Genomic DNA, 19,461 nt, shown 5'->3' with positions numbered 1-19,461 from the left:
AGAGGACTTGCTCTTCTGTTTTATAGTATACACACGCGGCAACAGACGTTGTATTTGTATCTATAATTTGTATAGACGTATGTTCTTTATCGTTATTGTTATGTTCAACTTAACAATTGATCAAAATAGTCGCAATATCAATCGAAATAGCTGCTAACAGCACATACGATAAAATCGCATTCGATTTAGTACTGCCACTGCGACTAATCCTACGCGCCCGAGAAAAGGTAATCGCCTCTGCTCAAAAGGAAATGTGCATCCCAAGCGCCACAGATTTAGCTTAAACGACTGGAAAATTGAATATCGATAGTAAAAAAATGAAAGCTCCACAGCTTCATTGATTTGATCAATAGATGGCGTATTACAACTCATCATTTTATTGCTATCCTTTTCTCGCGATGTGTTTCGACAAGTTTCATCTTATCATGACCTATATAGCCTTCTAACTTTTTGAGCAAAAATCTATATGAATGGTCGTGTGGTCAGATACGTGGGTATCAACACCAACGACCATTACTCAAATCTCACTTGCTTCAGTGCTGGTGGTTTCCGTTCGAGTTTAGTATTTAAACAATCGTATCGCCGTTCTAGTTCTAGCGATGCATAACTTCAATGCGAAACCATACAACAGTACAGAATAAATGAGACAGCTCTCCTCCAAGCGATGAAGCTCAACTGGTTGGGGTATCCCACCAACAGAGAGCGCCACCATCTTTTTCGCTATTTTTAGAATGCATGAGTCGTTTGCCGTCTGCTAAACGAAGTCTTTCTATATTCCGTTTAGGTAGAGAACTTGAGTCGTTTAGAAGCCGTTTAGTGGTCGTTTAGTGGATTTGTGGCACTTGGGATCTCAATCCTTCGTTGGCTTAGAATCCCTAGTACAATTTTCAGATCGACACTTCAGAAAGGCCTCATTCGTGTGACCGCTATGAACCAAATCTGATGCATCGCCTTTAAATATTTTGTCGTGCAGATTTGCAACTCCACCACCCCCCCCCCCCCCCAACCCCTCCGATTAACACTTCCGAAAATACCGAAAACTACCCATACAAATTGAACCTCCTACCGACTACCGCCAAGAAATCTGGCCACACTGATGAGCACGAACGACGGCTGACAGCGATTGGCCGTCAGGCGCACCAGCACATCTAAACCTTGGTCAGCGCGCACAGGCGAAGGGTAGACAGCGGAGCCAGGGACGGGTAGCTCGACGAGCTGCTTGACAAATTTGCCGTAGGAGGGAAAAAGAAGGCATGCGAAAATGCGCGAAAGGCAATGATTTCTTCCGTCGCTTTGCCCAGCGGGCAGCGGGACGGCTCGGCTAAATCGGGCGGGGACTGTGTGTGCTGTAAACGTTTCGGGACGTCGGACGCGCTTTTGTTGTGTGCCGCTGTTTGGGGGAGATATTTTCGTCGTTTTCCGCCCTAAGAAGAACAGGTTGCAGTCGCAAGCGGTGGGAGTGGATATCGTTAAATGTTAAAGTTCGGTAAGCACGGGCTTTGAGCTTCCGTAGTGTTTGTTTAATTTGCAAAGGGAAACAAGAGTTTTAATGTGGTGTAGTGATGTTGAATGGAATGTAGCAGAGAACATGTAGCGTCTCCGCTCGCTTGCAGAAATGTAAAGCATTTCAAGCTCGCTATGTTTCTTGCTTATGGTGCTTTATCGCTGTGTCTATCATGATTCGCATCCTGCTAGAGGGGTGTTGTGTACGTGTTGCTGAAATTGTGTGCTTAATCGCTAATTCGACGACGAAAAACGCGTTGTGAAAGGAAAAACAATCCATCACCAAAGCCAGAGGCGCGGAACGCTGTCGAGAGACCTTTCCCCCTCCTTTTGTTGATGGAAGCTGTAGTGTGCCAAAGGGAAGTGTGTTTGGTGAGCAGTGCGCTGGAAACTGTACCTAGAAAGAGCATTCGCAAAACCTTTCGCGGAAAAGCCTCATTACGTTGCTATTAGCAACGCTTGCCACACATACTAAGCTAGTTGTGCCCTTTCAAAAAAGGTGTAGTGAAGAGGGCAGCGGGGTAGTGAGGTAGGAAGGGTTTGCTATGTACGGGATGTGATTAGTCGAACGCAGAAATGGCAGTCGCTGCTCTTAATCGTTTGTCCCAGTAGTGTGCGTTATCGGAGTCTGCCACACGCGCATTGCCATCTGTGGTTAACGCACTCCTCCAACTCCACGAAAAACGGTCCCAGTGTTGTGTTACGGAATCAACACCCTGTTGGCGGCGGTGGCGACGGCGGTCCCATAATACCCCGCGATTGTGTGCATGTGTCCGACATCGGGCCTACACTTTGCATAACCGGAATTTCGATGTTGTAAGCAATAATTGTGATTGGGCGAGAGCACTGCGTCATCGTCGTCTCGGCAGTCCGCAACCAGCGGGCAGTGTTGGATATGGCGTCGAAACAATACTTTAACCTTCCGCCGCAACAGTGTGTGTGTATGCTGGTTCCGCATTCTTGCTGAGTTCATTAGCTCGTGATATTTGACGCTAATGTACATGCGGTGAAGCGATAGATAAGATAAACAGCAGCTGTTTAAAAAAGATCAAAATCAAGACGCTCCCCGTTGGCAATGAAGAAAGCCATACAGTGTAAGCTAGCAAGCCATGGAGCCGCGCGAGCGTGTGTGTGTGTGACTGCTGTTTTTGTTTGCATTTCCCGGTGCAACGCCGGTCGTCTCTCCTCGACGATAACAAAAAATCCTTCTCCTTGCGTTGCCATCATGCCTTGCGGCCACCTGCATATGGTATGGTAGCAAGGTGCAAAAGCGTGTGCCCTGGCAGATGCGCAAAAAGGAAGAGAGAACACCCGTAATGATCCCAGCACAAATTTCCACTGCAACAGCTGCCGCGTGTAAGCGAAACCCTGCAGTTTTCACAGAAGGGCCCCGCTATTCCTCGTTTGGCAAAAACGCTGGAGATGCACACGCACAAGACACGGGAGAAGCATAGATATGGATGTCGAGAGGCAACGTCGTTGTTGCCCAGCGCCAAACAGCAATCAAGTATAACAAACATCACCAGCAGCAGCAGCTGGTAGCTCGAGCTCGGTGTTCGGTGCTGACCGGCATTTATGACCAGGCCCAAGTAAACGATGCGTGCCGAACACCACCGTGGCCGAAAAGGTGGTGAAGAAACTTTCACGAGCCACCGGTTACTGCGTACTGCCTTGATGTCGTTGTTGGTTACCGTTTTGGTCCGACATTGCTACATATGCCCTCGAAGATCGAGAAGTGGATGACCCTTCAAAGAGATGATCGTCGGATGGGAGGAGTAGAGCGCGCGGCCACGAACGAGTTTTTCATTTTGGCGAAAATAATGTTTGCCATTTTTTTATATTTATCATCAGTTTGTCATTTTTATGGGACATCCATGTTGGATGTATTTTAAACACACTAAACTCATGTTTAGGCGGTGTTTAGGCTAACTGTTCGTACCTTTTCTCACGTGCATTCAATTACGCGATTTATAAGCCGTCACAAATAAAGCACAGCGTCGCCCCATTGCATAATGGAATGGCCGACCGACTCCAAAATGATGATGGTCGGTAAATTTATATTTTGCCGTGCCGCCCCGTCAAGGTTACTGCATGATAATGCTATTCAGCTCGGCTAGCTCGTCACCCAATAGAGACCGCTCGGTTTGGCACACAGTCTACCTTGTTTGCCAGCTTTTCGCCACCACAAACCTCAAGCAACGTCGAAGCCAGGCTGCGGCGGCACGTCGCGTACAAATGGCAAACTTTCTCACGGTTCGCCGGCTTGCTGAATGCACAAGACAAATGCAACACCAACTTAAATGGAATAAACGTGCGAATCGTGTGGACCCCCCTGCCGGGTGTAAGTAGGCTTTGAGGATTTGGGTCTCTTTGGGTACGACATCGTAACGCTTTTGAACGTGGACGATTTTCGACTTCAAAATGCGGAAGCGAAAGTGGTGGAGACAATGGCTGCATAAAAATAAAAGAAGAAGATGCAGCATAAATAATGTTGGCACCGTGCCCACGACAAACTCTACCCAATGCTGGTCTGTACGAAGCTGGTACGGTACCAGCAGTAGGCGAACAGTGACGATGCAACTGGTAAAATTGGATTGTGCATTGGTCGGCGGTTGCTGAACCCTAAATTAGAGCAGAATTAAAATTTTATTTATAATCGAACCCATTTTTCTGGCTCCACCACCAATGCCTTGTGCCAGTAAACGAGAAGAAACATATTCGGACATTTTTCGCGTTAATATATTGTTGAGGAAAGGGCCAGCGAAGGGGATAGGGTTTGGTTTAACCCAACTAGACGAACAGTACGATAAGCTTGGCGCACCACTAGCGCAAACTGCCCGATGGATTGTTTGCCACGGTGGGCAGCTCATTATTTACGCCCCTTTGCACGTGATAAGTGCAGTTTCAGCTTATGAATAATGAATTGTTGTTCGGTTCACGACTAGAAGAGGGCAATCTAGGCATTTTAAAAGCCAAAAGTACGATATAGTTACTTCATACGGACGTGCGATTTCACCTATCGGCGCCGCTCGTACAGTTCCATTCTGTCGGATGATTCATCAAAATTCTCCGTTTGATCGACCTTTCGCACGGGGAATGCTTACGGTGTTTTTTTTTTTAAATATTCTTCTTCGTTGCATTTTAAATTAAGAACTCGACCAAGTGGAAAGATCAAAGGCCCCACCAGGTCGGTAGTAGAATCCAGCCTACTAATTGTTCGCTCGTTTCATTCCAGCTCGTTGGTAGAAAAGAAAATCCTGCCCCAATTGGAAAGTGTGTGACAGCAACAGGACGGGTGTGTCCCACCCGGTGTCCAGCTGCTTCCAATCTGCATCTGGGCGTGTGGATGGAAAAATGTGCCAGCGAGCAATGCTGATGTTGCCAGTAGTACGCATCGTGCCACAGTTCCTGCCAGCCGCCATAGCCGCAACCCAGCAGCAAGCCCAACCCGCCAGACTGGACTGTCGCCTGCGTCCATCCGTCCATGACCAGGTACGATCGGTACAGCTTGTCGACCGACCAGCAGCAACAGAAGCAGACGCTAAACCCACCATCAGCAGCAGCAGCAGCAGACCGGAAGCTCGACACGGTAGCGGTCGCTCCTGGCACGACGATGACTGACGAGGAGCTGCTGTTGCTCGAGCGGGCGAACGCCGAGCGGGATGAGATATTCCTGCGCTACGATCAGGGCCGCAAGTGCGACAGTATCGATGCGTGGGAAGATCCAATGTTCGAAGTGTACACGCAGGCGGACCGGTACGGCTTCCTGCATCCCGTGGCGCCGGCCCAGTCGAAGGAGGCGGAACTGCTGCAGCACCGGATCGAGATGGAGCGCGTGAAGAAGTGGGTCAAGATGCACAAAAACTGGGACGCGGCGGCGACCAAGGAAAATCTGCGCCGGCGCGTAATGAAAGGCATCCCGGATCGGATGCGCTCGGCGATCTGGCGCAAGCTGCTCGACCTGGACCGGCAGATCCGGGAGAATGGGGGCATGTACGACCGGATGCTGGACTGTGCCCGGCGCCACAGTCCCGACATACGGCAGATCGATTTCGACGTGAACCGCCAGTTCCGCAATCACGTGTTCTACCGCGAGCGGTACAGCGTGAAGCAGCAGAGCCTGTTCCGCGTGCTGGCCGCGTACAGTATGTACAACACCGAGGTCGGCTACTGCCAGGGCATGTCAACGGTCGCCGCGGTGCTGCTGATGTACTTCGACGAGGAGGACACGTTCTGGGCGCTGGACGTACTGATGACGAATCAGCGCTACGCCATGCACGGGCTGTATATAGTGGGGTTTCCGAAGCTGATGCGGTTCCTGGCGCACCACGACCGCATCCTGACCAAGTGTTTGCCCAAGGTGAAGAAACATCTCGACAAGCACGAGGTACACTCGGTGCTGTACTCGTTGAAATGGTTTTTTGTTATCTTCATCGAGCGGGTAAGTTGTGTCGGGTGGGGTCGGAATGTTCTGTGCGCTGTATTTATTCACAATGTTTGTTGAACCCATTGCCTTGCAGATACCCTTCAGTCTTTGTCTGCGGGTGTGGGACATCTACATGATGTACGGCGAACGCGTATTAACGGCGATGGCTTACACGATACTAAAGGTTCACAAAACGAAGCTTCTTCGGATGAAGGACATGGATCAGGTGACGGACTTCCTACAGGTGAGTTTTGATGCGGACGAGAAACTCGTTGTTTCTTGTGTTATTTATTTTCCTTTTTTCCTACCTCCCCTTTGTGGCAGACATCGCTGCACAAACAGTTCGGCTATGATGATGACTATGTGATAAAAGCGCTTCAGAGTTCGATGGACGAGCTGAAGAAGCTAAAACTTCTAAATCTGCCACCTCCATCCGCCAACGAGCTACCCACAATGCCACGGGGGCAAACGGTCGAACCTTCCACAAAGGCGAGAGTAAGTGAAAGTGCGTCATATTCTTTTGTGGAAGAAAGCGCTATAGATTTTTCTATTTTTCAAATACACAGATCGGCCATCGCAATGAACAGTTTTCGGAGCGAGAGATAGCACTCAAGGAGACGGTGCTGTATCGCAGCGAATCGAAGAACGAGGAGGAAGAAGAACAGTACAATAATGGCGTGCAGGGGGCCGGAGACCGTGCCGCTACGGCGGAAGATGAAGACGACGAGCGCACGGAGAAAGATTACGATGATATTACGGAAGATACCGTGAGCCAACTGCATACAGGTTAGTACGTTGTTACGTGTTGTTCTTTTTATCGGTGGCATGTGCGATTTGCTTATTTGCTTCGGTTTTGTTTGTCCGTTGGCTTGAAATCATTGATAACAGTTGGTATGTAGCTAGTTACAGCTTTCCCCAAGGGCTGTTGATTGTTGTTCATGCAATTTGTTTGATAATTACGTTAAATTAAGTAGTATTTTCATTTATGCTAGTTCTTGTAGTGTCTTGTTTTTTTTTAATGTGCTGCCAGCTTGTTAAGAATGTCTTGTTGTTTATTGTTGCCAAAATTAACCATAGGGTCGCGAGAAATCTCATATCACATCCTAAACATACACACAAAATGAAACCGTCCCATGCGTCGTGTCTGTGCGTTGTGCTCATCTATGTTCCATCGGTACACTTCGTCCATTAATTGTCGGTCGGGTTTTAGCTCGTACATTTAAAAAAATGCTAAAAAGCAACCGCCCAATGCCATCCACATTAGCAAAGCTTCTACTAATAATGACTCTGTTTTTCTCCTAACGTTGCGATTGTTCTGCTCTCCTAACTAAACCTGCAGGCTTGCAAAGGCTGCCAAAAAATGCGCGTATAGTCAAAGGTAATGGTTTAATCACTCGCAGTTTCGCAGATTGATGCTCTAAAACCCCAAAATTCCAATCCTTCTTCAAACTGGGTACATTCATCTATACATATGTTTTTATTTTCATTTATTTTTATGTTGCAACCACCCCCCTTTCCAACCGCGGCTGTGCCGGCTCAACAACCATTCGTGTGCGCATTTGAACGAAAAAAAAACCTGTCCGATTTGATATACTCCTCTCCTGCCGTGCCCCAAAACGCAGGCGTTAGTACCAGCTCGTTGCGCACAATCCAGAGTTTCACTACGTTCGATACCGGTACCTCGTTGGCGACCAGCTTAAATTCCCTCGTCATCATCGACTCGTTTGATGACTATTGTGATAACGATAGAATTATCGAAGAAAGTACTCGCTTGTAAAGAACGGTGTAGCATAATATGGCGCGGAACCATTGCGGTAGTCGTCCTTCCTCTGCGTAGTTCTCTCGGTTTGTGAGAATTACAACAACAACAAAATGGGTAAGCGTAAACTGTGCGTAAAGTAGGCAAATACCAATACTCAAAAATAAAAAAGAGCAACCCCGTTCGCAGTGCATACACTTGCACTATTATAAAATCGAAGATCAAAGGTGGTTTACGTGCTTTGTCTTTTTTTGCTATCCTAGTAACCATTGGTGTGTGAAGCTTCCACTGTAGCAAGAGCACTAGAGAACGTTCATTCGATTTCGGTCTGTCGTTAGTGGCGGAAGCAAAATTTTAAGTCTTTTAGCAAAATTCAAAGTGTAACCCCGGTGCCACAGCCAAGGAAGGAGAGAACTACGGAACGTTCGTATCGAATCATCCATCATCTAATCAAACAGAGCAAAGAATGTATCGAATTGTTAAAGAAACTATCGGCCATCTAAGCATGGTGCCTAAGGTACGGCCAATGTCCTCGAAAGCCCCGAAGAACCGGTCGGGAACGGGGAGTGAGAAGTGCAAGCAGAAAGTGTGCGAAGACCGTGCCCGAGATTTGGGCGTGTTCGAGGGCACCGTACCGGAGCGCTTGCAGGTGGCCAGCCCGCAGATGTGGCGACCCTGTCCGGATCCGCCGAAACCGCGCGAGTTTAGCTGCGACGATGCCGGTCTGCTCAACATGACTCGCCGGAGACGCGAGCCGGTGCTTAAGAAGACCAGCTGCACCTCGCCCGCTCCCAGCGTTGAGGCGCCGGAATGCATCAAAATCAAGGAGGACCTATGCCTGCGCGTGCAGGTGCCCGGCTGCGGCAAGGTTAAGTTTCCACCGAAGTGTGACGCACCCTTGCCGGTGCGCGATTGCGTCAAGCAGAAGGCACCGGTTCCAGCGTTCTCCGAGGCGTACAAAAACCCCTTCCCACCGCTACCGATCTCGGAGTGCTTGTGCTACGATGCGACCAAAATGTGCTAAACGTTCTTTTTTTTGGCACGCGGCATGCAACACACAGTTGGCGAGAAACGGTTGATTCGGCGTATTGATTTTCCTATGCAATAATTATTATAATTTACGCATAAAGCTTGCTCTGTACCGTTATCGGATCTACCATTGTTATAATTGGGTTGTGTTTTAATTTCTATACAAATTTCTATAGTTTTGTTGGCAATAGTTGTTGCATCCCTTAGCATGACATTATTCCGTAGACTCGAACATGGTTGCCAAGCATGGAAGTTTTCAATGAGTGCGCGATCTTTTTGGTTTAACCATTTCGCTCTGCCTGAGTTTGGGCAGCTGCGTATCGCAGCAAAAAGTGTCGCGAAGCAACTAAAACCTAACACCACTTTCTTGTAGTTTCGGACATGGATGGTGGAAGCATAACGAAGCACTCGCTGACTGGAACATCTGTAACCTCAACGAACGACATCAGCCTGACGTCGTACGACCGTACCTGTGATATATTCCGGCTGCAAGCATCGGGCCAGCATCCAAGTAGCCGCGATCCTCCGCCCGCTGGTACCACCTCGGCCGTCCTTTTGCTTGATCAGCTGGCCGCCCAGCTGTCGGACGAGGAGCTCTCCTCCTACGGGGCAGCCGTCGAGCTTATGCTTGATGATGAAGAAGACGATGGCGCAGCGGAGGCTGGAAATCCAGTGCAGAGGACGAAAGAAAGAGACACCGGCGATGACGTATCACTTGTGCCGGAAGAGTCAGAGGAGAGAGAGTTGGATCCGATGGAGCAGTCAGCGACTGACCCATCTCCGAACGGTCAAACGAATCCAACGATAATGTTGCACTCGCCGGAACAGCAGCAGCCTGCCGTTGACGAGGAAGACGAAGATGAGTTGACGGAAAAGCAGCTATCGTTTTAGTTGCTGCGCGATGTGTGCGTTCGTTCACAGGTGGGGTCAAGCCGTTTCACAGGAAATCCTGCCCTTTTGAGTGTAGTTTAGGCTCACAACATTGCTCACTGCCCAAAGAAGAGGACGAACTGTGTACCCCTTTTCTTACCTTTATCCAGTTTTAAGAAGGAGAGGAGTGTGGTGTACGATAATTTTGCTCTTGGCTGCAAGGTTAGCGGTTTAGAGCGGTAAAATCGGAATATTTCCAACTTTACACAGTGTGAATAAAACATAACTTTGAGAATGAAAGTGTAACTAAGCTGATCTTGTTTATGAAAGTCTTCTCTTTATTACATTCGTCATGAGAGACATAAAAAGCCCCAATTTCCAGAAAAATATATTTTAGTAAAACTGCACTAACACAAAATTTACTGCACGCAACAGCCTTGTCACGTATCAGCACTCACACATACTGCTACTACACGAGAGTTGGCCACAATTTAAGAAGTTTGATTCGTCAACGTCCGCTCGAGGTCGATGTGCGCCAACAGCTCATCCCAGTTGACCAGCTTACCAGTGACGCGGTACGGCGTGAAGTGGCACACATCGTGCTTAATGTTGAGCGGCTGTATCGGTTTGCTCGGTACGGCTGCCGGGTTCAGCATGGTCAGGAAATCTTCCATCGAAATGTTGCCCTCTCCATTTTTATTCAACCTGCAAAAAGCGTGCCTTCAATTATCTCTTGACAATCATACTCGACACTAACGGCCACACCACTTACACTTGCAGCATTTTGTCGACCAGCGCACAGTCCAACGGTATCTTGCACGCTTTCACAATCGTTCGGATGCGCTGTGGCGTCAGCCATTCCGCGCCGGTCGGTTCCAGATGATAGATGTGCTCCTTGGTGCGCTCCAGATCGCTCCACAGCGCCCGGTTCAGCTCGGCGTGCACCGCCGACCGGACGAGCTCCCGATCGCACGGTTCCGGCTGCTCCGACTCGGCCGAAAACAATCGGCACAGCGTCACGATCTCCTGGTCGACGATGCGCTCCCCGAGCAGCTCGATCAGTATCTCGCGCAGCGCCTCGTACGTGATCGTGCTGACTGTGCGCCCGTCTATTTTGACCTGCGCTATCTTTGCCATGTGCTTCGCCACGTACTCCTTGTACTGGGGCTGCATGGCATCGCGCAGCTTGCGCACAATCTTGCCCAGATTCGACAGCGGAAACTCTTCGCAGTGCTGCTCCATGAAGCGCAGCGCATAGATGTCCGCATTCGTGATGTGAAACTGGTGGTCCTGCAGCCGGACGGTGGCGCCGAGATAGAAGTGCTGCGGCCCGTAGCAGGCGGGCCGTTCGGCCGCGTACGGGTCCTGCTGGGGCAGGGCCAGCTTCCGGCGCTTGATGAACTCGCCGCCGAGGAAGCCCGAGTTGCGTATCGGAATCTCGTACACCGAGATCGTATCGTCGCTGAGGTAGTAGCTGATCACGAAGAAGCGATCGTTGTTTTCCTGTATTTTGGAGATCATCCGCGCACCGAACCGCAAACTGCACCGATCGTACACGACGAACTTGCGGAAGTTGATTTTGGGCGGTTTCGGCTCGAGCGTCAGACAGTTGCCCTCGGAATCTTCGTGCGTGCCCCAGCCGTTGAACGGGGGCAGCTCCCGCTCGGTGCGCCGCCCCGCCACAAACTGCTCCCGCGGCGCGCTGTACCCGTACAGCGGGGTGAAATCCTCCAGCCCGTATGACTCGCGGTAGTAGCTCTCGGTGAACTGGTCGCACCCGGTCAGCAGCACCATCCGGCCGTACACGTTCAGGCGCGCCCCGATACGCAGATCGGCGTCCCGGTAGTAGTTCCCGTCCGCTTTGCCAATCCCGACCGAGTCGTTTAGGTAGCGGCCGCCCTTGAGCCCACCGCCGACCACGTTCAGCACGGTGACCGGAGTGCTGGCGCCCATCGCCGGCAGGTGGTCGAACGTTTTCGGCAACCGACCGCGGCGCAGAAACATCCCATTCGAATCGCGCCCCGAATTGACCGGTAGCTTTTCCTTGATCTCGAACGTGTCGTCGCTAAGATGGTACAGCACCTCCAGCTCGTGCACGTCCCCGAACACGCTGCCCCGGTCGTCCCAGACACCCTTGAACCGGAGCACCTTCCGATCGTACTGGAGAAATTTGCCCAGCGTATCGATTTTGTACGCCGGCCGGCGGGCCATTTTGGCCGAATCCTGCTGCTGGCGCAGCTCCGTCGCAGGATCTCTGAAAAAGTGGAATTGTTGTTTTTTTTTTGTTTGTCCTTTTCTGCGTATAAAGCAGACCCGCCCCTATGCCTTACCTCGGTTGCTCGACCGCTCCCGGCACGGCCACACCGAGCCGGTTGAGAAAGCGGCGGCTAAAATCGTCACACCCCGTAATGGTGTACACACGATCGAACAGCTGCACCGTGTGGTTGATGTTGAGGTCCAGCAGCGAGGTAAACTCGCTGTCGTACGGCGGCGGTCGCGGTATGCGCTGGCGCGTTACCAGGCAACCCTGCGGGATGCCGGAGTTGAGCGTACGCGGTTCGCTTACCTGCATCGTGTCATCCTCGAGGTAGTACAGAATGCGCACGTTCCGTATCTGGTACGGTATGCGGTCCACGTTGCCGAGCGATTCCTGGAAGTAGCCGTAAAAGCATAGCACCTGCCGGTCGTACTCGAGCCAGCCCGGCCGGGAAGGGCCATAGCTGGGCGGGTACAGCGAGGGCAGCGTGTACTCGGGACTGTCCGTCGCTAGCAACGGTTTGCCGCCGATGCCGGGACGCTTTGCGTCGACCAGAATGCACACCTGGTTGCGTTGATCGAAGTGGTGCGACTTGTGAAACTTCGAACGACCAATCTGGGAGCGACCAACCGAAACAGGGAGGAAAAGGACCAAAACAAAATCCGAATCGATTAAAGCGTGTTATTCCAATTTCGACCAAAGACCGTGGTGACTCACATCCTGGAAGGTGTTACCGGGAAGAAATGGTAATCCAGAGCACCGCAACATTATGCCACCAATGCACGAACGTTGTATGAAGAGAAGTGCCTTTAACCAGGTCCGAGTTTGCACAAATGCAAAAAAAAAGTTTAACCAACGACTGCCAGGGACCAAGGGGCAACTGTGACTAGATGTGGTAGTATTCAAACTGTAAATACCGTTGCTATTAGTGACGGTTGCAGCTGGTTGGAGTTGTTGCTAAGCTTCGCTGGAGCATGCGTGAGGTAGTACTGTCGGTATGCTCCGGGAGAGGTGTTGTGTAAATTGCGGTGCCATATTAAATATTACCGATACAACTACAGAACAGTGCGATAAGTGGGCCACAGCGTGAGGATATGTTTCCTACATTAACGCTCTACATTTCTCGTCGTCTTACAACATACACACAACTCGAACGGCGGGTGAGTTGTTTTCGCTTTCCCGTATATTTTCCGATCGTAAATTAAAAGATAAAATCGCTTCACCCCTGGTGTGTGGACTCTTACAGAAAAAAAAACAAAACAATAAAATCGATCACTGTACAATCACACAATGCCTATCGTAGTAGTATAAGAGGAAGGGGTGGCACGAAGGTCGCGATGTTTCGCACACCACCACATGTGAACCTTTTGAATGCACACAATTGCTTTTTTGTCACTTTTCTCATTTCTGCCGTTCTAGGGGGTAGTCGTTCCTATGCTTACTTGGTATATCTAACGAAATCCGTGCCCGTGCACGGCTCATCTCCGGCTCCTCGTTTTTTGCGCTAAAATTCCATGCACGTGCATCCGGTTCCACCATACATACACTCACACACTCGTGCCCGCGCGCACATACAAACACACACCCCAGGGACCGTTTGTGTGCGGCCAGTCCTTAGGTGGCCTTTTTCTTCGTCAGCTTGCCAATCAGATTCTCGATCATGTTCGCGTCCACCAGGCCGATGAATTTGTCCACCACCACACCGTTCCGGAAGGCAAGGATGGCGGGGACCGCCTTCACCTCGAACGTCTGCACCAGCTCCGCATTGTCGTCCACATCGACGATCGCCAGATCGATCTCCTCCGACGGTTCCAGTAGTTCCGTCATCTTCGGGGTAAGTATTTTGCACGGGTCACACCATTCGGCGTGGAAGTTGACGATCACCGGGTTGTCGCTGTTTATCACCTGGGGGGAAAAAGAGGGAACGGGGCAAGGGTTAACCTGGGGTAAATAAACCGACTGTGGAAGGTCGGGCAACGACTTCTGCAGCCTATCAGCTGTTGTGCGAGCGAGTGGCCTTCGCGTGGTGTTGTTGTTGTTTACCTTCTGGTCGAACTCGTAGTGATCCTTTATGACGTAGCGCTTAGCCGCAATGGCTGAGAAGGAGAACGTCTTGCGGGTGATGCGTTTGTCCAGGATGGCATTGCGGAAGATACGGAGCATTGTGTTGTGTGTGTTATCTCTTACGTCGCTAGAAAAGGGGTAACGAATCAGAGGTAATCAGAAAAGAAGATATGGAATGCTCTGGCACATGCGTTATACATGCGGCAACAACCCGCCTCTAGGTACATCTGTCGCGCACTATGCTAATCACGCAATTTCGTGCGTACAGTAGCACGGCATTACATAAAGCAATATAATTGCGCGAGAGCACACAGCACAACCTTTAAGAGGCGTTTATGTTGCTGCAGTATGCAGGTTTCGTTCTGATAAATACCTTCTATTTTTCACTGTAGATAGCTTTGTTTTGTTTGTTTGTTTTTTTTTATCCAAAGTTATCGTACCACCGCCTACAGTAGACACAAAAATCGAGCATACATTTAATGCAACAACAATCGAAATAAAACGCTTATCCACTAGCTAACAACAGCAAAGTGTAGAAAGAAAAGAAAACTAAACACAGATAACGAGGAAAAGACGGGGATATTGGCCCAAAGATTTGTACACAAGAGACACCGAACGGGGAACCAATTTTGGTTGCTCAATCTTTTTTTTTTGTTATTGCGGACATGAACAGCGTGTTTGACGTTTCCACTTTTGGAGAAATGTCAAGAGTGACAGTTGAAAAAAAATAGGAAAAAATGTTTTTTATGCGGTTAAATTGGATTAAATATTTTAATATTTCAGTATACCACAACTGTGCTTAAGAATCGTAAGTTAGTTCACGGTTTGGAAAAGGGTTGTTCGCTATTCTGCACTGGATGACAAAAGATATAGCGCGATCAGTGACGTAGTGCAACAATCGGACACACTGCACCCGCCTCGATGATGTCAGATCCGCTCGTTATTAGTAAATAAAGCTTATTTATCGTAATCAGCTGTTTCTGTTGAGGGGGAGATTATTCGCAAACTACGCTATCGGTGCACACGATTAGCAGCAAATATAAATGCAGCTGGTAAATTATTAAGAACCTTCGACGTGCGATCAAGTGTTTGGTGTTTAGTTCAACTAAAGTGTTTCCCGCCTCGCAAAGGCACACGCAACGACAAAAGGTTTGTTTTGCTCGCGCTTCTAATTCATCACCCGGCGATAATACAAATGCATAGCTTGTGACCTTGACAAACAATGTTATGATTATGAGCGCAATTGATTTTAATATGGGTTTCAATTTCATTTGCATCTGGCGCGTTCCTACTTTGCCAGTAGTCTCTCTGTTGCTCCCAATTCATCCGTTTTGCTTATCAAAATGTGTTTGAAACATCGCATTGTTCTTATCGCTGCTTATCAGGATTGTGAAGATAAAGGTTTAATTTTCGGCAGCATTCAATCGTGCACTGTTAATGAGTTGCTATCCATTGCCTCCCTTTCTGACCAGTGTGTTCGTGGGCTGCCTTGCAAGACAAAAACGGCGCGGGGGTGAAACCATGCGACAGCTCATCATTAGCGTTCGACGACTGGCGGCAGCGGCGTCAGCGGCAGGGACGAGTGTGTTGGTGCTACCTAGCCAGCAGCAGGGGACGAAGTTGGCTGTGCGTACGATTGCCAGCAGTGCCGCGGCGTACATAAAGTCGTCAACAACCTGTTCGCTTGCTCAGACCGCAACGTTAGCGCAGGGGGTGAAAATGTTGGATTCACGCAAGCCCTTCACGGAAGATTTCTTCTTCAGACAGGTGAGCTCGTATATTTACGTATATTTATCATTGTCGTCACTGGAATCGGCAGCTTTCTTCGGACGAACAACTAATATAGGAAGACAAAATAGGAGTGCATTGGGTCTGACAAGAGTCATTACATTCATGGTGGGGGTCATCATGAAGAGCATGGAATGAGAGATGGTTTAGTTTTGTATGTATTGATGCTGTTATATGATTTCCGCTGTGTCATGCTAGGAGCAAGCTTGGCCAAATTAATTTCCTGGACGTAATTCCCAAGAAACAAGCTTACTGTGGGTGATACGCACACGAGGGAAAATACTTTTGTTTGACTTTAAAATAACTATGGCAACCGATGGATAGGTGAGAGCAGAAAAATGAGTAAACTTAAAGTTATTTTTAACAGTAGCAATGCAGTGTTCTTATCGTTTTTTTTGCGCTTGCGGAAGTATGATGCAACAAATACATCTCTCCCTACGATATGCACCTGCTCTATTATTACGCTCTGAGACGGCAAATAAAACAAGTTGCTTATCATTTCCATGATGCCTTCATATAGCTAGAGTTTGGCTTACTATCCGTCTGCCAAAAGCAACACGATAATGATAGTGATAATACGCCCGTTTCGTTCGTTTCAGTTGTTCGATGAGCAATCCCACACCTATTCGTACCTGTTGGCAGACATCACGACGAAGGAAGCCATCCTGATCGATCCCGTACTGGAGCAGGCGAAACGTGATGCTCAGCTGATCAAGGAGCTTGGATTTACGCTCAAATATGCCCGTAAGGCATAATATTGCCTAATTCTGCTATTCCCTAACATTGCCATTTAATTTCTCTACCTTCTTAGTGAATACTCACATGCACGCCGACCATGTCACCGGCACCGGTTTCCTCAAGCAGCTGCTACCCGGCACGGTAAGCGTCATCTCGCAAAGCAGCGGTGCCAAGGCGGACAAGCATCTAGTGGACAACGAAACGGTCCAGTTCGGGCGGCACGAGCTGCGAGCGATGTCCACGCCCGGCCACACGAACGGTTGCATGACGTTCCTGGTCGAGGAGCAGGGCATTGCGTTTACTGGCGATACGCTGTTGATTCGAGGTTGCGGACGCACCGACTTCCAGGAAGGTGATTCCCGCTCGCTGTATCGTTCCGTGCACGAGCGCATCTTCACACTGCCGGAAAACTTCCGTCTGTTTCCGGCGCACGATTACAAGTAAGCAGTCTGTGGATGTGTAAATTTGTACACGCGGAAACGTGTGTGTGTGACAATGTGCGTTGTGCTTTGTCGTTCCAGGGGTAACATGGAAACGACGGTTGCAGAAGAGAAGCGGTACAATCCACGGCTTACTAAGGATGTGGAAGCGTTCGTCGAGCTGATGAACAATTTGAACCTGCCTTATCCGAAGATGATTGGTAAGTTTTCCACTACCGTGGGTGGAGGTTTCGTTCCTTCGTTGGGTAACATTTTCTATTTTCTTCTATTACGCCCTATCTAAAATAGACAAAGCTGTCCCGGCGAATCGTGAGTGTGGTTTGTTTGACATTCCGAAGGACGCATAAACTCTGGTGATAAACGGGTAGTGCGGCTAGGCGATTTTTTAAATATTCGCCTGCGAAAAGCCGAAAGTATTTACGTTGTTGGACGTCACAAGGTAGAAGTATGAATCGGCCTAGAAAGTTGTTGCAATATTTTGTGTGTATGATGTAGTAGCTTTTTTCTTTCCTTTTGGGATCTTCTTGGGGTTTTCCATCAGACTCCAAAACTGTGTCCAAATTTGGAATTTCACTTGCAAAGGAGTTGTAGTAGGGTTAGCTTCGCTCATGTTTGACTTATGCAAGGATTCTACAATTGCATTGCAAAAATAAAACGGTTACTTTTAAACAAAACGCTCTGTGTATGCTTATATTCCCTTTTATTTTTTCCTCATAGCTTGAAATGTGTGGTGTTCGTGTGTGTGTAGGTGTATTAGTGTTAAAAATATGCTCACAGATGTTTTGCTCGTAATTTTATTACCTCTGCTCCAGCGACAAGACGGGCCCATTACAGCGCCAGTACAGCCGTGTTCATCTCGCCGGCACGCTATCAAACGCCACTCGCGCCCACCACGCGTCATTGTTTGCCGCCCTGGTTAAAGTTGATCGAGTACGAACCCGTCTGGGGGTCCTGCTTCATCTCGAAGTTTTGCGTCGACAGTCCGAACGGGCGCAGTATCATGTTGCCCAGATCCTTCAGCTTGCCCATCATTTCCTCCTTCAACCGCTCGTTGCGTTCCGCTATCTTCGGCGGCAACCGTACCTGGGCGGACCGTGCCTCACCATTGCCCGGCTCCAGCTCCAGCACCTTCCGATAGTCCTCTAAACTTTCGTCCAGCTTGTCAGTCTCTTCGTACAGGTTCGCGCGTCTGGCAAAAATAGAAAGATGGTTAGATAACGGGGTTTGCACCACTGCGACGGTTGTCGACTGTCCAGCCTGTCGTTCGGTACCTGAGCAACGCCTTCAAGTAGTGGGGATTGTACTCTAGCGCTTTGGTGCAATCTTCCAGTGCGGACTGTTTGCGGTCGAGCTTCGCTTTCGCAGCGGCACGATTCGCGTACAGGATGGCCCTGGCCTCTTTGCGATCTAGCGGGCACAGCCGGAGTGCTTGTGTGTACAGGTCCAGCGAGCGGCTGTGCTCGCCCTGCTTGAACAGCTCATTGCCCTGCTGCTTCAGCTCGTCCGCTTTGGTTTTGTTCGCCTCCAGTTCCTCCTCCGACAGGCCACACTCGTAGTCCCGCTGGGAGTCTTCGTCTATTAGATCGTCCTCGGGTGGTGATTCCTCTTCCGACGTTCCCGCTACCTGTCGACATGATTCATTCGCTTCCTCTGCTGTCGTCGGTTTGTTTTGGGATTGCGGCACCTCCGGCCCATTCACACAGTCGACAAACTCTTCCGCGTCCGAGTCGGGTGGCCTCCGGACGGACAGTCCCATCACCTTTTCGATAACTTCGTCGACGGTTCGCTCGTTAAAATCTTCCTTGCTCTGTGCATCCTCGAACTGTTCGTCGTCGCTTTTGGAAACCTCTGGAAGCACTTTGTCGCCCATTCCAGCCAAACAGATGGGGACGAGGATATGTGGCAGGCGTGTTACGGTTTCGTCACCTTGAGCTGTGGGACTTTTCTGGAACGCGTTGTCGCAGGGCACGGCTACGGAATTTCGTATTTACAGTTTTTCCCTTTGTGGAGCCTTGCTGAAATGTTTTGCTTCTTCTTCTGCAGGCATGTAGTGCACTTGGTGTTATATTCCCGTACAACATGGCGAGGGTTTTTGACGTTCGAATATCGCTGCATCTCGCTCATTTGCTGTCAAATGAGCGTCAACAGTGGTGATGGGACAACATTTAACGATGTTTAACGAAAGCACCCGAAACTTAACGAAACTGTATTTTCGCGCCATTCAAAAAAGGGGAAAAATCATTTAAAACAGATTTGTATTGAACTGGCTCAAACCGTTAATGGCAAAAAATAGGGAAAAAATAACTCCATACCACTAAAACCATGTAAGTATTGTATTGAAAAATAGTCTTACCTTTGCAACAGCCCAACACAACCAACCAACGCTAAATTGCCACACAAGTATTCATGTTTAAAGATTTTGAGATTTTTTTCTTCTCTTTTTATTGTTCACTTTTTTGTATTACATTTATAAACATGTTTTCCTTCGCCGTCCGACACTCCAAATCACCAATTCGGTTCAATCATTTCTCCTCAAAGCCCACACCCCCGGTGCACTCAAATCTCGCCACGTGCGCGCACAAACCGT

General features: G+C 49.2%; 6 protein-coding genes across 12 annotated transcripts; 3 read left to right on the top strand and 3 right to left on the bottom strand.

The window, feature by feature from the left end:
* The first annotated feature begins 1,221 nt into the window (after window positions 1-1,221).
* LOC120947319 (USP6 N-terminal-like protein) lies at window positions 1,222-9,893 on the top strand. 7 transcript variants are annotated; one of them, XR_005750871.2, is made up of 8 exons: window positions 1,236-1,486; window positions 4,739-5,944; window positions 6,024-6,173; window positions 6,254-6,424; window positions 6,496-6,715; window positions 7,269-7,307; window positions 7,552-7,805; window positions 9,091-9,204. XR_005750871.2 is itself a non-coding variant. In XM_040362539.2 (7 exons), the coding sequence occupies exons 2-7, from the start codon at window positions 4,988-4,990 to the stop codon at window positions 7,704-7,706; spliced, it is 1,692 nt and encodes a 563-aa protein (XP_040218473.2). In that variant the 5' UTR covers window positions 1,236-1,486; window positions 4,739-4,987; the 3' UTR covers window positions 7,707-7,907. The 7 variants fall into 7 exon arrangements, 6 of the variants coding, with proteins under 6 accessions (XP_040218471.2, XP_040218473.2, XP_040218474.2 ...); XM_040362539.2 differs by lacking the exon at window positions 9,091-9,204 and having other exon boundaries at window positions 7,552-7,907; XM_040362537.2 differs by lacking the exons at window positions 7,269-7,307; window positions 7,552-7,805 and having other exon boundaries at window positions 1,222-1,486; window positions 9,091-9,893.
* Window positions 8,002-8,849, top strand: LOC120947323 (uncharacterized). Its single transcript, XM_040362544.2, has one exon. The coding sequence runs from the start codon at window positions 8,155-8,157 to the stop codon at window positions 8,710-8,712; it is 558 nt and encodes a 185-aa protein (XP_040218478.2). The 5' UTR covers window positions 8,002-8,154; the 3' UTR covers window positions 8,713-8,849.
* A 43-nt stretch (window positions 9,894-9,936) lies between the features above and the next one.
* On the bottom strand, window positions 9,937-12,911 carry LOC120947318 (EF-hand domain-containing family member C2). The gene is made up of 4 exons (XM_040362536.2): window positions 12,562-12,911; window positions 11,918-12,459; window positions 10,360-11,841; window positions 9,937-10,292 (listed from the first exon to the last, which is right to left on the bottom strand). The coding sequence occupies exons 1-4, from the start codon at window positions 12,610-12,612 to the stop codon at window positions 10,079-10,081; spliced, it is 2,289 nt and encodes a 762-aa protein (XP_040218470.2). The 5' UTR covers window positions 12,613-12,911; the 3' UTR covers window positions 9,937-10,078.
* Window positions 12,912-13,009: 98 nt separating this feature from the next.
* Window positions 13,010-14,587, bottom strand: LOC120947324 (thioredoxin, mitochondrial). Its single transcript, XM_040362545.2, has 3 exons — window positions 14,282-14,587; window positions 13,888-14,035; window positions 13,010-13,749 (listed from the first exon to the last, which is right to left on the bottom strand). The coding sequence occupies exons 2-3, from the start codon at window positions 14,005-14,007 to the stop codon at window positions 13,459-13,461; spliced, it is 411 nt and encodes a 136-aa protein (XP_040218479.1). The 5' UTR covers window positions 14,008-14,035; window positions 14,282-14,587; the 3' UTR covers window positions 13,010-13,458.
* Window positions 14,588-14,880: 293 nt separating this feature from the next.
* LOC120947320 (persulfide dioxygenase ETHE1, mitochondrial) lies at window positions 14,881-17,548 on the top strand. Its single transcript, XM_040362541.2, has 6 exons — window positions 14,881-15,057; window positions 15,381-15,675; window positions 16,296-16,440; window positions 16,508-16,874; window positions 16,956-17,074; window positions 17,163-17,548. The coding sequence occupies exons 2-6, from the start codon at window positions 15,430-15,432 to the stop codon at window positions 17,219-17,221; spliced, it is 936 nt and encodes a 311-aa protein (XP_040218475.1). The 5' UTR covers window positions 14,881-15,057; window positions 15,381-15,429; the 3' UTR covers window positions 17,222-17,548.
* A 9-nt stretch (window positions 17,549-17,557) lies between these two features.
* Window positions 17,558-18,951, bottom strand: LOC120947321 (tetratricopeptide repeat protein 1). Its single transcript, XM_040362542.2, has 2 exons — window positions 18,146-18,951; window positions 17,558-18,063 (listed from the first exon to the last, which is right to left on the bottom strand). Exons 1-2 carry the CDS (start codon window positions 18,742-18,744, stop codon window positions 17,772-17,774), a joined length of 891 nt encoding a protein of 296 aa, XP_040218476.2. The 5' UTR covers window positions 18,745-18,951; the 3' UTR covers window positions 17,558-17,771.
* Window positions 18,952-19,461: the final 510 nt, after the last annotated feature.

Source organism: Anopheles coluzzii, chromosome 2 (assembly GCF_943734685.1).
Source record: "Anopheles coluzzii chromosome 2, AcolN3, whole genome shotgun sequence".
Taxonomy (NCBI): domain Eukaryota; kingdom Metazoa; phylum Arthropoda; class Insecta; order Diptera; family Culicidae; genus Anopheles; species Anopheles coluzzii.
The sequence above is the reverse complement of the archived record's forward strand: the minus strand, read 5'-3'. Positions and strand labels throughout refer to the sequence as shown.

What these genes read in the sequence shown, in the direction of transcription:
- LOC120947320 (XM_040362541.2), top strand. Translation starts at nt 15,430, where the DNA reads ATGCGACAGCTCATCATTAGCGTTCGACGACTGGCGGCAGCGGCGTCA. An exon ending in TTTCCGGCGCACGATTACAA is followed by an intron (nt 16,875 to 16,955) that starts GTAAGCAGTCTG and finishes TTGTCGTTCCAG; the next exon opens with GGGTAACATGGAAACGACGG. An exon ending in GCCTTATCCGAAGATGATTG is followed by an intron (nt 17,075 to 17,162) that starts GTAAGTTTTCCA and finishes TATCTAAAATAG; the next exon opens with ACAAAGCTGTCCCGGCGAAT.
- LOC120947319 (XM_040362537.2), top strand. Translation starts at nt 4,988, where the DNA reads ATGACCAGGTACGATCGGTACAGCTTGTCGACCGACCAGCAGCAACAG. An exon ending in AACCTTCCACAAAGGCGAGA is followed by an intron (nt 6,425 to 6,495) that starts GTAAGTGAAAGT and finishes TCAAATACACAG; the next exon opens with ATCGGCCATCGCAATGAACA. An exon ending in CGTGAGCCAACTGCATACAG is followed by an intron (nt 6,716 to 9,090) that starts GTTAGTACGTTG and finishes ACTTTCTTGTAG; the next exon opens with TTTCGGACATGGATGGTGGA.
- LOC120947318 (XM_040362536.2), bottom strand. Translation starts at nt 12,612, where the DNA reads ATGTTGCGGTGCTCTGGATTACCATTTCTTCCCGGTAACACCTTCCAG. An exon ending in CCGGTAACACCTTCCAGGAT is followed by an intron (nt 12,460 to 12,561) that starts GTGAGTCACCAC and finishes GGTCGCTCCCAG; the next exon opens with ATTGGTCGTTCGAAGTTTCA. An exon ending in GTCGACAAAATGCTGCAAGT is followed by an intron (nt 10,293 to 10,359) that starts GTAAGTGGTGTG and finishes CGCTTTTTGCAG; the next exon opens with GTTGAATAAAAATGGAGAGG.
- LOC120947324 (XM_040362545.2), bottom strand. Translation starts at nt 14,007, where the DNA reads ATGCTCCGTATCTTCCGCAATGCCATCCTGGACAAACGCATCACCCGC. An exon ending in ACTACGAGTTCGACCAGAAG is followed by an intron (nt 13,750 to 13,887) that starts GTAAACAACAAC and finishes TTTTCCCCCCAG; the next exon opens with GTGATAAACAGCGACAACCC.
- LOC120947321 (XM_040362542.2), bottom strand. Translation starts at nt 18,744, where the DNA reads ATGGGCGACAAAGTGCTTCCAGAGGTTTCCAAAAGCGACGACGAACAG. An exon ending in TACTTGAAGGCGTTGCTCAG is followed by an intron (nt 18,064 to 18,145) that starts GTACCGAACGAC and finishes TATTTTTGCCAG; the next exon opens with ACGCGCGAACCTGTACGAAG.
- LOC120947323 (XM_040362544.2), top strand. Translation starts at nt 8,155, where the DNA reads ATGTATCGAATTGTTAAAGAAACTATCGGCCATCTAAGCATGGTGCCT.